Here is a 14,529-nt window from a genome sequence, read left to right as displayed (position 1 = left end):
AGCCCTAGAGCTCAATTCCATATGTCCAAATTGGTCTGATTATCGTAGTGTATACTAATTTTTTGTAGTGAATGGGAAGTTTAGAGCGTAAGTAAGTGTTGTAGCAATCGGAATCTACGAGCAGTTTCTTGTCGTTTCAGTCTTGTGCGTGGATTCCAAGTAAGTCTCTTGTCAAGATGGAGTTCTAAGTATCGGATCTGTTCAACAGGCGTTAGTGGAGTATTTAGAAAGGATACTGTAGGGCAGGAGGGTAGAGGTTTACGACGGAAAGTAAAGGTGATCTACTAATAAATTTGAAACTTAGCGAATTACTCTTCAATAATCAGAATTTACGATCTATTAGATCTTAGACCTTCCGTTGTAAATGTATGATGCCAATTATTTAGCTGTATGCATCTGGTCTTCTCTTTTCCGAAGTATGGAGGAGTTAAACCATGATTCTATTTAAATACTCAAATAAATATCAGGCTGTGTTCTAAAATATTAAAAGAATAATGATAATATTAAATTGCTATATTAGACATAAAAAGGAAATAACTGTAGTTATTGGGGGGTAAGCCAATTTATGTGTTCATGAGCTGTTGTTTTTTTTAAAATGGGAAAATGAAGAATATTGTTGAGGTATATGCTGCCTTAAACCCAATACTGTGTTGGGTTTCAAAAGTAATAATTACTTGCGGACTGAACGGTAAGTATAATTGTATATTATCTAAAGTGTCTAGAGGTCACTTGCTTTACTATCAGCATACACTTAGAACAACTTAATTACTATCTATTCGACTCATTATTAACTCTAAACATTCTGGTTTCTATAAATCTAGAGCTGTTTAGGGATAGAGTACAGTGAAGGTGTGTCAAATACATATTTATACATATAATTCATATATTTCACTTTGCATTGAGAACTGCCCAATCTATAATATTGCTATTTCTGTGTTTTAGTAGTCTTTAATCTTTCATCGTTCTCAATGGTCGCTTTAAATTAGTGACTGTTATGGTGTGGGAGATATGGTAGCTTACTTAGGGAATTTTTATATATCGAATAATAATACAACTTCATAAACGTGGAAGCATGTTCATTACACTAACATTATTAAGTTAAATTTATAAAAAAAATATTAATAAAGCTCCAGTACTTTAATACCCATCAAGAACATTATTAAAACCTTAGACTTAATATTCAACTTAGTAATTCCACATAATGATGAGCTGCTTCGGTGCAAGGAAGCGGAAAAGAAGGTTATAAGCAAGTACATAAAAAAAATTTTAATTAAATTTACTTCATAGCTTGGAGTTATTAAAAAAAAAAATTTCATTTATTAGGATTTTTTGTATTTTTAGACTTAGTTACCTTGAAAATACGAGTTATTACTCGTTACAAGTTATTACTTGAATTTTTAAATTTCATACTAAAAAGATGTAAAATAAATAAATAATTTTTATAATTTTTCTGTATTGTAATTTTGATTTATTGTATGTTTACATGTTATATTATGTTATACAGGGAGAGACGTTAAAAGTAGTATATTTGACAAACATAGGTTAAGTTTTACTCCCTGTAGAACATCGCCAATTTTTCTATCGTTACAATATTGTGACCGCAGAGTAGCCTAAGATCTTTTTCGCACTTTATAAGATAAATTTACTTTATATGATATGGAAAGATAAAGACTCTACAACATACTAAGTGCAATGTCTATCCACAGGCTACAATACAAAGATCTACCTCCTACCTCTAGAGTGGTTTTTTGGAATTCCCTAAGAAAGATGTTTTTAGTTAGAGGTGAAGTCAGAAAAGAATAAAAAAAAAAAAAGTAAACTTAGACGGATTAGTTATAAATATTGAAGATTAGGCTCTATATCTCTTAAATTTCTTGTCTCTTCTCTTTTAACTTGTTGGGGTCTAACCTCTGAGAGTTCAAAATCATTTGTAGCAAATGAATTTTTTTTTTTTTATTGTTTATTTATTGTAATTTACAACTGTACAAAATAATACAATAGGTAAATATGTAGTATGTTTCATATACACTTGAAAATCTTGGGAAGGAACCACCCATTGGTGGTACTTCAAACATTAATTTAAACTAGAAGGTCTCGTGGCCATCTTCTTTTCAGACGCCTCGGAGGATTATCAGGGATTGTTAAGAATGAAAGATTAAGAATTAACGGGTTAGAAGTTTGGAATGAAAAGACGCATATCTGTTTTGGGCCAATTCTGTAACGAATGGGAGGTTAAGGTCAAATGAAATTTTAAAAAACAGTTACAATACCCTGGATCCAGGTATTTTATCACACTTTTGTCCATACCTCCTGTATGAGTAAACTATTTAAAAATATTATCGAACTATAATCGTTACATTTACACTCAATATAATTGCTAGTAAATTGTTCAATAATTCTATCCAAAATTAAAAATTATTTATATTATAGTTTAATAATAATAATTATTATTATTTTATTTAATAGTTTAAAGTAGAATTTTATATATAGCTAAGGTGGATCTCAATAGTTTAGAATTGTACTTTGAGGTAAGAAGTAGACTCCATTGATCGCAACATAGAACTATCTTGAGTAGCATCTAGCACGAAGCACAGGCAGGTCTCTCCGTGTCTGTTTCGGTTTAGCATTCTTAGCTCCTCCCGCGAACAGGGCTTTCATGAAATTCTAATCGAATTCCATTCCTTCTTGAATTATAGATTTAACGGCTTCGAGGGAGAAATAAAAACGAACCATTCCTTTCCGTCACGTATTCCGTTTTAAAACACCCTTCACTACTTTCAGCACTCAATTATTTTCGCAATAAATAATAAAAAATATCCATACACCCTAAAGATGAATCTATATATTTTGTATATATAGATATTGTGATATTGGTGTAGAAATAAATGTGTTAACAAGTAGATTGGTTTTAGTATTTAGTTGTTGTCTGGGGCTTTAGGGCCTAAAACCCTGAGGTCATCAACGCCCATGTTTCGTGCTTTATATTCTATTTCTATAATTCTATTTCACTTTAAATAATTTCGAAAAAAAAATTTAAATAATTACTTATTAGTTGTTATTTTTCAGTTAAAAAAATTGGTTAGCTTGTGCCTTCTGCCCAAAAACTTAAAAGTTAAAATTTACTAAGCAATAGTCTTCAAAAATTAAATATCAATTAGAAAAAGAATTAATAATAGTGTTTAAAAACAAGGAAACATGCTGGGTAGTAGCATAACAGTAGTGGAAGATAAAGGGGGAAGGGGGGGGGGGAGTTAAAGAGTTTTATGTTGAGAGTAAGTCAGTATGAAACATTTAATTTATGACAAAGTATTTTAATATGGATAAATAGGACTATGTAACTACTAGTAAAAATAACTACAAGCTATTTTATAAATAAAAAAAAAAGGAATGTTTATTTTATGGATGGTGGATTTTTCAGATGTTTCAACACGTTCAGAGTTCCGAAACGTTGATAAAATAATATTATGTAATTATTTAAAAAATTATAAGAAGTACTTTTTCACAAAATTTACCTAGAATATAAAGACAAACTTTCGACTTGAAAAACATTGTATAAATCTATTATCCTTCTCATTGTTCTATACGGGTGCAACAGCACCTTAAGGTTTTTGGAAATAAAGTATTGCGTAAAAGATTCGAACGAAAGAAAGTTGCGTGAACTGGAGAATTTAGGAGGGTAAATGACGCTGAATTAAGTAAACTGTGCCCGGTTAATATAATACAGGTGATAGCATTGCAGTGAATAAGATCGTATCCATAACAAATTAAAACTGATCCAACTGGGGGTCTAAACTTCCGAGGGGTAGAATGAAGCGTAGGTGGGAGGATTGCGTCATGACTGATCTTCTGGATTTGGATTTGCGTCGTTAAGTAAATTGGTGTAGACTTAATCGAAGCCCTTTATTATTTTTATTATAAATTATATGTATTCTTATGTTTCTGGCGACCGTGGTCTAAGGTGGATAGCATTTCCAGAAAATATAATATATCACTATCCTTCTTTATGTTAACCAACCTAAAACCCTTAGAAATGTATTATTTATATAATTAAACCAAGAAACGAGGCCACAGACCCCTTGCTATGGTATGCTAGATATACCATACTTGTGGACAATTAATCATTAAATCGTTGTGGAAAGGTCCAATGGTGCCGTGTTCACAAATTACTAAGCTATGCAGCAACCAAATTACCAAAGACATGCAGGATTTTTAAACTATAAAATCAATTCGGAATAACATTAAATTTTATTTAAAATTATTTACAATTGAGATGTATTTATGAGGCCTGAACAAGCTGACATTATCATACTTATTACTGATATGATATTGAGAATACCGAGTACATTATATGGATTCTAATCTTTAGTTAATTTAATTGGTTAATAGTTAATATAAAATTACAGCTCACGACTACCACTTATCTTAATTGTGTTGCGGGCTTCAACTTTTTTGTTCAGGGGGGCTCCGGCGAATCCTCCTCATCCGCCTGTCTTGGTGGTTCACTCTGCTCCCCTGGACTGTACTTTTCCGATTCCTCTTCAATGAATAAATTCCTTTCCTTTTTCCTTGCTGAAAATGTCCTTCTTCCCTTCTACTTTCATTCCAGCCATTTCATTGGCAGATCAAATTTTGGGGGCATAGACCAGCACTCAACGTAAACATCGCAGTGGCTTCGACCTCTTCTTATCCAAAGCACTCTCCTCTTTATGGCCGATCGTGATGCCGTTCAAAGGTACCCTACACACCTGGTGTTCTGTATGGTACTTGCTACCTGTTCGGAAATACCCAGCAGTCTAGAGTCGGTCAATGCTACTATAAATATTCAGAATATTTATTGAATCTAATTCAACTTTTTCTTAACACGGTATTTTCAATACATAGCAATTATTGTTTTCTTATGATGATTATCTATTTTTATTTTTCTAAGATATTAATATGTTCTTTTTTTTTTTTTCAGAGGAGCATTCTCAGTGGTGCGGAGATGTGTACAAAAATGTACTGGTCACGAGTTTGCTGCGAAAATTATCAACACGAAAAAATTGTCTGCCAGAGGTAGGTGTTTACGTTTGCATCGTTGTGTATCAATATGTATTATTACAAACATGTTTGAAAATTATCTAATTTTGTATTGTTAATTTATTTATTCTATTCTAAATGAAATTAAGTTTTAAATCAAAAATTGATAAACTCTCTGAAAGTTGAGCAATATTATTTAAAATCGATTTAGTATTATTTGAGTAAGATAGTACCAGAAATGAAATGATAAGAAGTTTTTAAATTTGAATTAAAAAGTAAAAATCGCTGTAAAATAAATACTATTATAATTATGAGAGATAGTTGACCGTGGATGATAAATGAGGAGAAGATGGTTGGGGGTGCGGTCAATGACAAACACAAATAAGTATGATTAACTTATTTTAATGTGCCAACGTCTTCCAGCGAACAGCCCTGAAGAAGGCTAGAAACTCTAGCCGAAACGTTGGCACATTAAAATCAGTTAATCATACTTATTTGTGTTTTTATTGACCGCACCCCCAACCATCTTCTCCTCAAATACTATTATAAATAAAATTTAAACGCGTTATTTCATTTCCAGTATTTTTACTTCTTTCGGTCAGACCCTAGAATTGTCACATTTAAAAAAAAATCGAATTTATTATTTAAACAGCTAAAACCTTCGGGTTTATTGTTTAATTTATAATATTAATACATTGAAAGCTTACCTTAACCTTGTTCGAAACAAATTAATCTCGCTAAATACTCTCAATATTTATACACATAAAAAAATAAACTACTCCGATTAAAATCTAAAATGTTGTCTTATGTTTGAGGAGCTATGAAGAAATTATTAATTGTTTTAAATGATTTTATATTCTTAAATTCAATTCCTGAATTTTAATTTATAGAAAAGATATGCAAGGTACTATGTAGATAGGAATAGTTAAAAATAGTCTTCCAAGTGGAATTAATCACCTTTTTTAATTTCCTCTAATTTTAAATAGCTTAATCTTTTGCTTAGCTCTTAATTGTGTATTTGTAAAAAACATCCTTTTAACTGATGGAGATATTGAATTTAAAATTAATATTTAATCCGTTGGGAATGAGAAAGATTTAGTAATCACATATTTTTGTTTATAAAGTTAGAAATTAAAATGGAAAAAAGAGGCTTTGAAAATTTTTCAGAATGTTTTTTTTTAGTTTCATTTTCACATAATAATCAAAATTAATTCTCAACATTATTTAACTTTTTAATTGCTTGAAAATGACTTTATGACTAATTTAACAGCAAACAATTATGCCGAATTTAATTAAACGTTATTAACGTATTCAGCTGATCTTTGCATTAAATGCTTAGAAACCATTGCCTGAATTTCTCACATTCGTTAAAGAGTTTTGAATTTTAATAATGACATTCCCAACTCTGTTATTAATTATAGAATAACTAATATCAGATAATGAAATTTTTCCCATCGGAATACTGTGTAGAAAGATATTTGTAGATCATTTTTATTTTTGTGGAATGTATTACTATTTCTAGCATATTTACGAAACATGCTATTTGCGTAAGGCTTGGTATTATGAAGCCATTCAAACTTCTTCATGTTTATATTATTTAACGCACTCATAAAGCGGCTATTGGACGGTTATTGTGGCCTGTAAATCTTGTACGAGAGCCCAGGAGGAAACAAAGGCAGTTCTTTCACCCCAATTTTTTATTACTTTATTGAAGACCATATAAAGTTAAGAGTCAAAATTGATGACTCTGCTAACCACAGTTATGAGAAATAGAAGATGGAGGCCGTTTGGAAGATAAAAGAAATTCATTTATTTTATTCATTTAGATAAAAAACAAAATACGCGTTATTTCTTTTAAATGGTTCACTTTTTGCCATTACTTAATGAAAATAAATGTTATTAAAATGTAAGGGACGTGACGTCCGTGCGGGTTCGGGCGCAGGTTCCATTTAGTTAGTTAGTACGCGGTTGACAAAAAGGACCTTTCTAGGCCTATAAGATCTCGCTTATTTTTCTTTTTTGGAGCTTCATATCTTTAGATCTACCTACAACACTTCATAGCACATTAAAATAAATCTTTCAAAATATGAGCCATAATAGACACCTGTATGTCTAATAGTTCTTGTGATCTGCTTCTTATACCAAACGTTTTTTCAGAACATCGATAAATCAAAATTACGTGAATTTATTTTGGTAAATTTCAGGACTATTACTACTTCTACGAAGATAAAAGTCATAAACTATTTAATAATACATTTAAATAGCTTAAATTTGAGATGTAAAACATATATATACGACTATTGGTTCCATATACATGTTTTCTTAATCAAAAATTTGCTTTATCTACTTGAAATCAACATTTTGTGAATGTATGTTGGTAAATTTCATGACTACTACTACTTCTACGAAGATAAATGACATAAACTACTTAATAATACATTCAACTAGCTGAAATTTGAGATGTAAAACATATATATACGACTATTGGTTCCATATATATGTTTTCTTAATCAAACATTTTGTTAATGTATGTTGGCAAATTTCATGACTACTACTACTTCTACGAAGATAAATGAGATAAACTACTAAGTAATACATTCAAATAGCTTAAATTTTGGATATAACATATACATACATATGGCTAATCGTTCCTGAGATATAATTTTTCTTAAATCACAGATTTTTCCAAAACAACTACAAATCAACATTTTTTGAATATATATGGAAAATATGAAAAGTAATACCTATGAAGATAAACGTCATAAACTACTTAATAGTACCTTCAATAAGTTTAAATTTGAGATATAACAAATATATATATGGCTAATGGTTTCTGAGATGTCAATCAATCAATCAAAAATTTTGTCCAAACCACTATTAATCAACATTTTACGAGTTTATTTGGAAAATCTGAAAAGTAATACTCCTATGAAGATAAACGTCACAAACTACTTAATAGTACCTTCAATAAGTTTAAATTTGAGATATAATAAATATATATATGGCTAGTGATTTCTGAAATGTCAATCAAAAATTTTGCCCAATCAACTATTAATCAACATTTTGTGAATTTATTTTGACAAATATGAAAACTATTACTCCTATGAAGATAAACGTCATAAACAACTTAATAGAGATATAACAAATATATATATATATATGGCTAATGGTTTCTGAGATGTCAATCAATCAATCAAAAATTTTGTCTAAGCAACTATTAATCAACATTTTGTGAATTTATTTTGACAAATATGAAAACTATTACTTCTATGAAGATAAACGTCATAAACTACTTAATAGAGATATAACAAATATATATATATATATAGGGCTAATGGTTTCTGAGATGTCAATCAATCAACAATTTTGTCCAAACAACTATTAATCAACATTTTTAGAGTTTATTTTGACAAATATGAAAACTATTACTCGTATGAAGATAAACGTCATAAACTACTTAATAGAGATATAACAAATATATATAGGGCTAATGGTTTCTGAGATGTCAATCAATCAATCAAAAATTTTGCCCAAACAACTATTAATCAACATTTTGTGAATTTATTTTGACAAATATGAAAACTATTACTCCTATTAAAATAAACGTCATAAACTACTTAATATAGATATAGCAAATATATATATGGCTAATGGTTTCTGAGATGTCAATCAATCAATAAAAAATTTTGCCCAAATAACTATTAATCAACATTTTGTGAATTTATTTTGACAAAAATGAAAACTATTACTCCTATGAAGATAAACGTCATAAACTACTTAATAATACTTTCATCTAATGAGTCCTGAGTTTTTCCCAAAATAAATTCACTAAGTACTGAAATTTCGTTATGAAATGCTGCTTTTAAAAAAAAATATTTCTTGGGAACTACTGAACAGCTCTAGTAGAACTCATATTTGGAAAAATTACTTTAATTTAAGTGATGTTCAATTAGGTTTTTGGTGTTGGTAGTTTTAAGGATATGGTGCTCTATATGATTTTTTTTTTTTTTTATGCTTTGGAACAGCCACCATTTTTTATTTCCTTTAACTATGGGCAGCAGACTCATCAACTTTGACTAGTAATATAGATATGTATATATATATTCTTCTCATTAAAATAAACCCAAAATTGAGGTGAAATAACATATTTCTTTTCCCCCGGCTATTGGACTATTAAGTCAACGTTTTGAGCCTACTGTATCACTTAAAACTTTACCACAAGCATTTTTCAATAGTTATACATTTCAATTCGGAAATGAAGACAGTAAAGACTATTAAAAAATTCGGATATTAAGGAAATAAAGTCTAATAAAAATTTTGGAAACTAAGGGAATAATGACCCCGAAGTAGTTGATGCCTTAAAATAATGATAATAAAATATAAATAAAATAAAATTAATTTGTACTACATGTCTGTACTATATTAACACTAAATTTAACGTGATAAAGTAAATTAGTCTTAATATTTAAATAATTTATATAATTAAAAATATTTAATATATATCAATGTTTACAGAGAAACAACACCAAGCAAATTATTATATGAATGGTTTTAGTAGAAGACGATTCTGGATGTTATATTCGAAACGTATGTATTAGTAGTAACTGTCACGTCTTTCATTAAGTTAACGCAAAGGGGCGGTAAGACCATATCGTTACAGATAAAATTAAGTAATTTTAATAATTTAATGTTATTACTTTTATAGCATATGTAATGGACGTAATCTCTTGGTGTTATAGAAGTGAAAAACACCGATCCGTATTACAGAATTCATTCATAACTTATTCCCATTGATTACACAGGTCTACAAAATGAAACTCTTAATTTTTTTTTTTAAATAATTTTTACTATTCTATATATTTTTTGTTGTGCCGAAACCGAACAAAAAAATTCCGTTTTCTTCCATAGTGTACAGATTTTCCGAAAATTATATTGTAATACTAGTGTTGTAGCACTAAAAAAATCATTAAAATCTTCCATAGCACTCAATCAACAAATCCCAGTTTTAGACTTTAAAAGGGCATTATAATTGATCAAATAAAAAAAACCGGACTCTACTAGGTTTATTTGAATTTGATATATTAAACAATGTATTTTTAATTGTTTAAATTTGTGTTTAGTGACTTTTTATTACCGTAGAATGTAGGAAATATATACTTTATTGGTATCAAGTAAACCCGTTAAATAAATGAGAAGAAGAATTTAAAAAAAAAATTCTCCATTTAAGTCCTGTGTTGATATGCCAAGCTTCAACAGAATTACTATAGTCATTTTTCAAATTATCAGAAAATTTTGAAAAATCTATTTTATGAAGTGGCACTTCCAGTCTGTCAATATTATCGAAAAAGTTGCTGTGACCCACTTGGACTTGCTTTAAATACGTAATTCCGGTTTCTAGCTTGTTTATATAATTTCAATATTTCCCCTTACTGTATATTTTATATATATCTTAGTTATGTTAGTTTATATATGAAAGTAAAAAGGGTTGAGAAAAATATTAAAAATGATAAATTTTAAAATGTCTGCTCTTACTGTTAAAATATTAATTATTAATGATAATACTTATTTCTGATTTTGGAAATTAGCAAAAAAAATTGTCTGTAATATACAGAATCTCTATTAATTAGCTAAGTCCTATAATTCTAATTAGGGTCTAAATATTAATTATTTCTGTATTACTTTTATAATTAATATTAATTAACTCCGGTGCGTTGACAACAAACCAGATAAAAATTCAGAAATGATGTGGCAGGATACGTATTTAGGGAATAAGTTTTTTTTAGGTTTAGTTTATTTCAAAACCAATATGTGCCCTAGCATATTAAAAATTCAAAGAACGTCCACTACAAAAATATTACAACTCAAAAACTCCTTAAAATTTAGGCCACTACAGAAGAAGGAAACAGTACAGAATCAAAATATATATTCATACTAAAAACCATAAAGTCAGAAATAGGGGTTATGCGGAAAAAAAATTATATTTTTATAATTAAACATATTATGTAAATATGTTATTTTAATTTAGTTTTTTTTTTTAATTTTAATTTGTTTTAGTCATCTTTAATTTTAATATATTACTATAGTATTATAAACGGCGGTAATAATAGTTTTTAAGCGAGCCCCGTGGATGTATGAATCGATTTTCTGTAATGAAACTCAGTCTCAAAAGGCTTTATGAAAAGAATCATTTTGCTTTATTATTTAAGGAAGGACCGTGCCCTGGCATGAATTAAGTTTTCATAGCAGTTTGCCTGTGAATAATTGCTTTTTTGAAGTCAAAGGACAAAGTATTAATATGATTTGCCCTTTCAAAGACAAAGTCCCCTAATTTATACCCGCCTTATTCAGTATTTTATATTTATTGTATAAAGCTGAGGGGCGATAATAACCCCTTAGTAATTACTCAAAGAATTATATTTTAAAAAAAATAACTTTCTTTAAATTTATGCATATATATAATGTTTATATGAGGCTTAGTTACGTAATATGTTTTGTTAATATTTATTTAACACTAATTTTTTTAAAATATCTCAAAAATAGTGCTATTCAACCTTTACCTTTGTACAGCCCTGATGAAGTCTTGCAAACGTCGGAAAATAAATAGTTGTAAACTATTTTTATTTCGCTTTCGACCGCAACCCTGATCATCTTCTTATATATTATAAAAATAGATTTGAACATGGGCGTACCCTAGGAGTGAAAAAAAAATACAGCCTAGGGGTGAAAAAAATTATCAATTTAATAAAAAAAAATTTTTCAAGGAAAAACTAATTATAATAAAGCACTGCGACAGTTATAAATAATGTTCATAGAATTTTGGTTTCATTCAACCTTGTCAAAACCTGATGGACCTTTTATTTTATTCTTTTATTATTTATTAAATTCTTTAATATTTTTTATTTATCCATTAAGAATTATTAAGAACAATGGGAACTCGTTATTGATTTCAAATATACAAAAGTAAAAGTACTTCACAGGAAGATTTTTTGAAAATTTAGCATTTAAGGTCTGTTAAATTATTTACATTAAGATAATATCTATCTGATATTAAATATTACTTGATTGTTCATTGATATGCCCAGTTTAATTTAAAATATGTATGCTGTTTTTGAGAAAATCAAAAAAATGTGTCCCGTTCATTCAAATTCATTGAAAAATGTAGTCACAGCCCAGGTATAAAGGTGCCTTAAATGTGTAATTTTAGTTTCCTACGATTTTTCACTTTTATCTAGAGTGTTCACAAACACCATTTTTCGAGCTCGTGGATTTTCGTCTGAAATCGAATTCGAAATTTTGCTCTGTTGCAATACTTCCCCTTACTACATGTTCCATACATGGGTAAGTGTGGGAGTGGGTAGGTCATTGGTAGGGCAATAAACTACTAATTCTAAGGACCCGAGTTCGAATCCGACTGTGGCAGTTAACATTTGTTACCTATAGTCATTGAGTCAGCCTTGTGGGTTCTCTGTCGGTCGAGCGTGATTCTGACCAAATCATCTCCTTGCACAACCATTGGTCTAGTAACAGTACTTCCTTACATAGGTTAGTGAAATAAAAAATTTTTAAAAAAAGTATACATAATTTAACTTAACGGTCATTTATTTAAGATTTCGATTTTATATTTTTCAGATTATAAAGGTGCCTTAAATGTGTAATTTTAGTTTCCTACGATTTTTCACTTTTATCTAGAGCGTTCACAAACACCATTTTTCGAGCTCGTGGATTTTCGTCTGAAATCGAATTCGAAATTCTGCTCTGTTGCAATACTTCCCCTTACTAAGCGAAATAAAAATTTTAACATTACATTTAAGGCACCTTTCTCTTGTTATTTAAGGGCTTGTATCTGTAACTATGTTAATTAGCACATCAGTCGCTAAATATAAGTAGATACTGATTGACAGTTGTGTGTAGTCTCAATGTAACAAGCTAAATATTATATTAGGTCGATTCATAAGAACTTGCGATGAAGCTAAGTAGAATCTATGGTTCGTATCAAACTCGTATGAGTTTAAGAGAGTTAAGAGCAAGTTTTTGTTTTCACTATATATACATATATTTCAGGCTTCACTTAGTCTTTCTTCAACTGTTTTGTGTGATGTACGTTACGTTAAACTTTTTTTTTACCCTCTGAAATGGAGGGAAACCTTCAATTCTGAAATGCAAGTCGGCTGTCGAAAACGTCTTTCAGTCTTAAAAATTTGTTCATAATTAAAGAACTATGAAGAAGCTAATTGTTTTAAATGATTTTATATTCGTATTATGAAGGCAGAGATTCCATTTTTTTAACTTCTAAAAATATTACCTCTATTTTGAGTTTTAGAAAATATTTTTTTTTTAAATAATTTATTTATTGTTATTTACAACTTTATAAAAATATATACAACAAGTAAATTTGCTATAGGCGATATAGCGACATGATACAAACATGTGGAGAATCTACCTATTGATAGAACTCCAATAACATTTCTAGAGGAGAAGATCTTGAGGCCATCTTCTTTTCAGACGCCTAGGAGGATTATTAGGTAATGAAGGAAAAACCAGGTTAGAAACAAGTGGATTTGGGTGGTTGGGAAGTTTATTATAGAAGGATTGGTATCTGGATCTGGCCAAATCGGCAACATATGAAACATTCAAGTCCTGATGGATGACTTGATTCGTGACAAAGTAAGAAGCATTAAGGATTTTGGACTGTAAGGATTGGATTCGGGAGGAATTTGATGGTTTAGTGGAGCCCCAAAGCTCAACTCCGTGTCCAAATAGGCCTTATAATAGTCATGTAGATCTGTCCTTTGTAATGGATTGGCAGTTTAGACCTTTTGTCCAGTAAATGTTGTAACAGTCGGAATCTACGAGCAGTCTCCTGTCTTACTTAGAAAAGATGTGTGAAGCATCATGTAGAAAGGAGCGTTAAAAAATAACCTTCCAAGCAAACTTCCCTATTTTAATTTCACATAGCATGTTCTTCCGCTTAGATTTTTAATTGTGTAATTGTATACTAATACATGATTAACCAAAAAAACTAACAACAAATGTAAAAAAAATTTAAAAAGTTTAATTAAAAATGTATATGTATATTCATATTGAAGAGACCAGCTAGTTTTAATTACATTTGAAATTAAACAATTAAGTAAAAAAATTGAAATTAGTTTTAAAAATATATTATTAACGTCAATCAACTTTTAATTGTATTTATACAAGATGAGGGAGTTGTACTGCTATGTGGCTGGCACAGCTAGTTACTGTGGGGTTGCACAATCTTATTTTCTGAGTATCTAATTTTCTTTTCAAACTTTTATATTTATATAAACATTCTTATTAATTATTTTTAGTCTAATTGTATTCAATTCATTTTTATTTTATTTTATTAGAAGTTACGTCACTATATGATTTACGATGTGATGGATGGTTTTATTTTATTTTTCACTTTTAAAATTTCTGCTAATTGTTGTTATTTCATTTTTTTTCTTTTCATATATTTATTATTTTCGTAATGTTTTATGATGTTTTACAATT

At 29.1% G+C, this 14,529-nt stretch overlaps 1 protein-coding gene across 23 annotated transcripts in view; it reads left to right on the top strand.

Moving 5' to 3' along the window:
* Positions 1 to 14,529, top strand: part of CaMKII (Calcium/calmodulin-dependent protein kinase II) — a 196,375-nt gene that overhangs the window by 52,790 nt on the left and 129,056 nt on the right. For 15 of the 23 annotated variants that reach the window (XM_014429878.3, XM_014429907.3, XM_014429872.3 and 12 more), the window contains exons 2-3: positions 4,958 to 5,052; positions 9,532 to 9,603. In XM_014429878.3, coding sequence (XP_014285364.1) covers positions 4,958 to 5,052; positions 9,532 to 9,603 — 167 coding nt within the window. The remainder of the gene's footprint in view (positions 1 to 4,957; positions 5,053 to 9,531; positions 9,604 to 14,529) is intronic. The other 8 variants (XM_014429887.2, XM_014429899.2, XM_067046899.1 and 5 more) reach the window with 1 other exon arrangement.

Source organism: Halyomorpha halys, unplaced genomic scaffold (assembly GCF_000696795.3).
Source record: "Halyomorpha halys isolate HHAL.00 unplaced genomic scaffold, Hhal_1.1 Scaffold36.1, whole genome shotgun sequence".
In the NCBI taxonomy this organism is placed as follows: domain Eukaryota; kingdom Metazoa; phylum Arthropoda; class Insecta; order Hemiptera; family Pentatomidae; genus Halyomorpha; species Halyomorpha halys.
The sequence above is the reverse complement of the archived record's forward strand: the minus strand, read 5'-3'. Positions and strand labels throughout refer to the sequence as shown.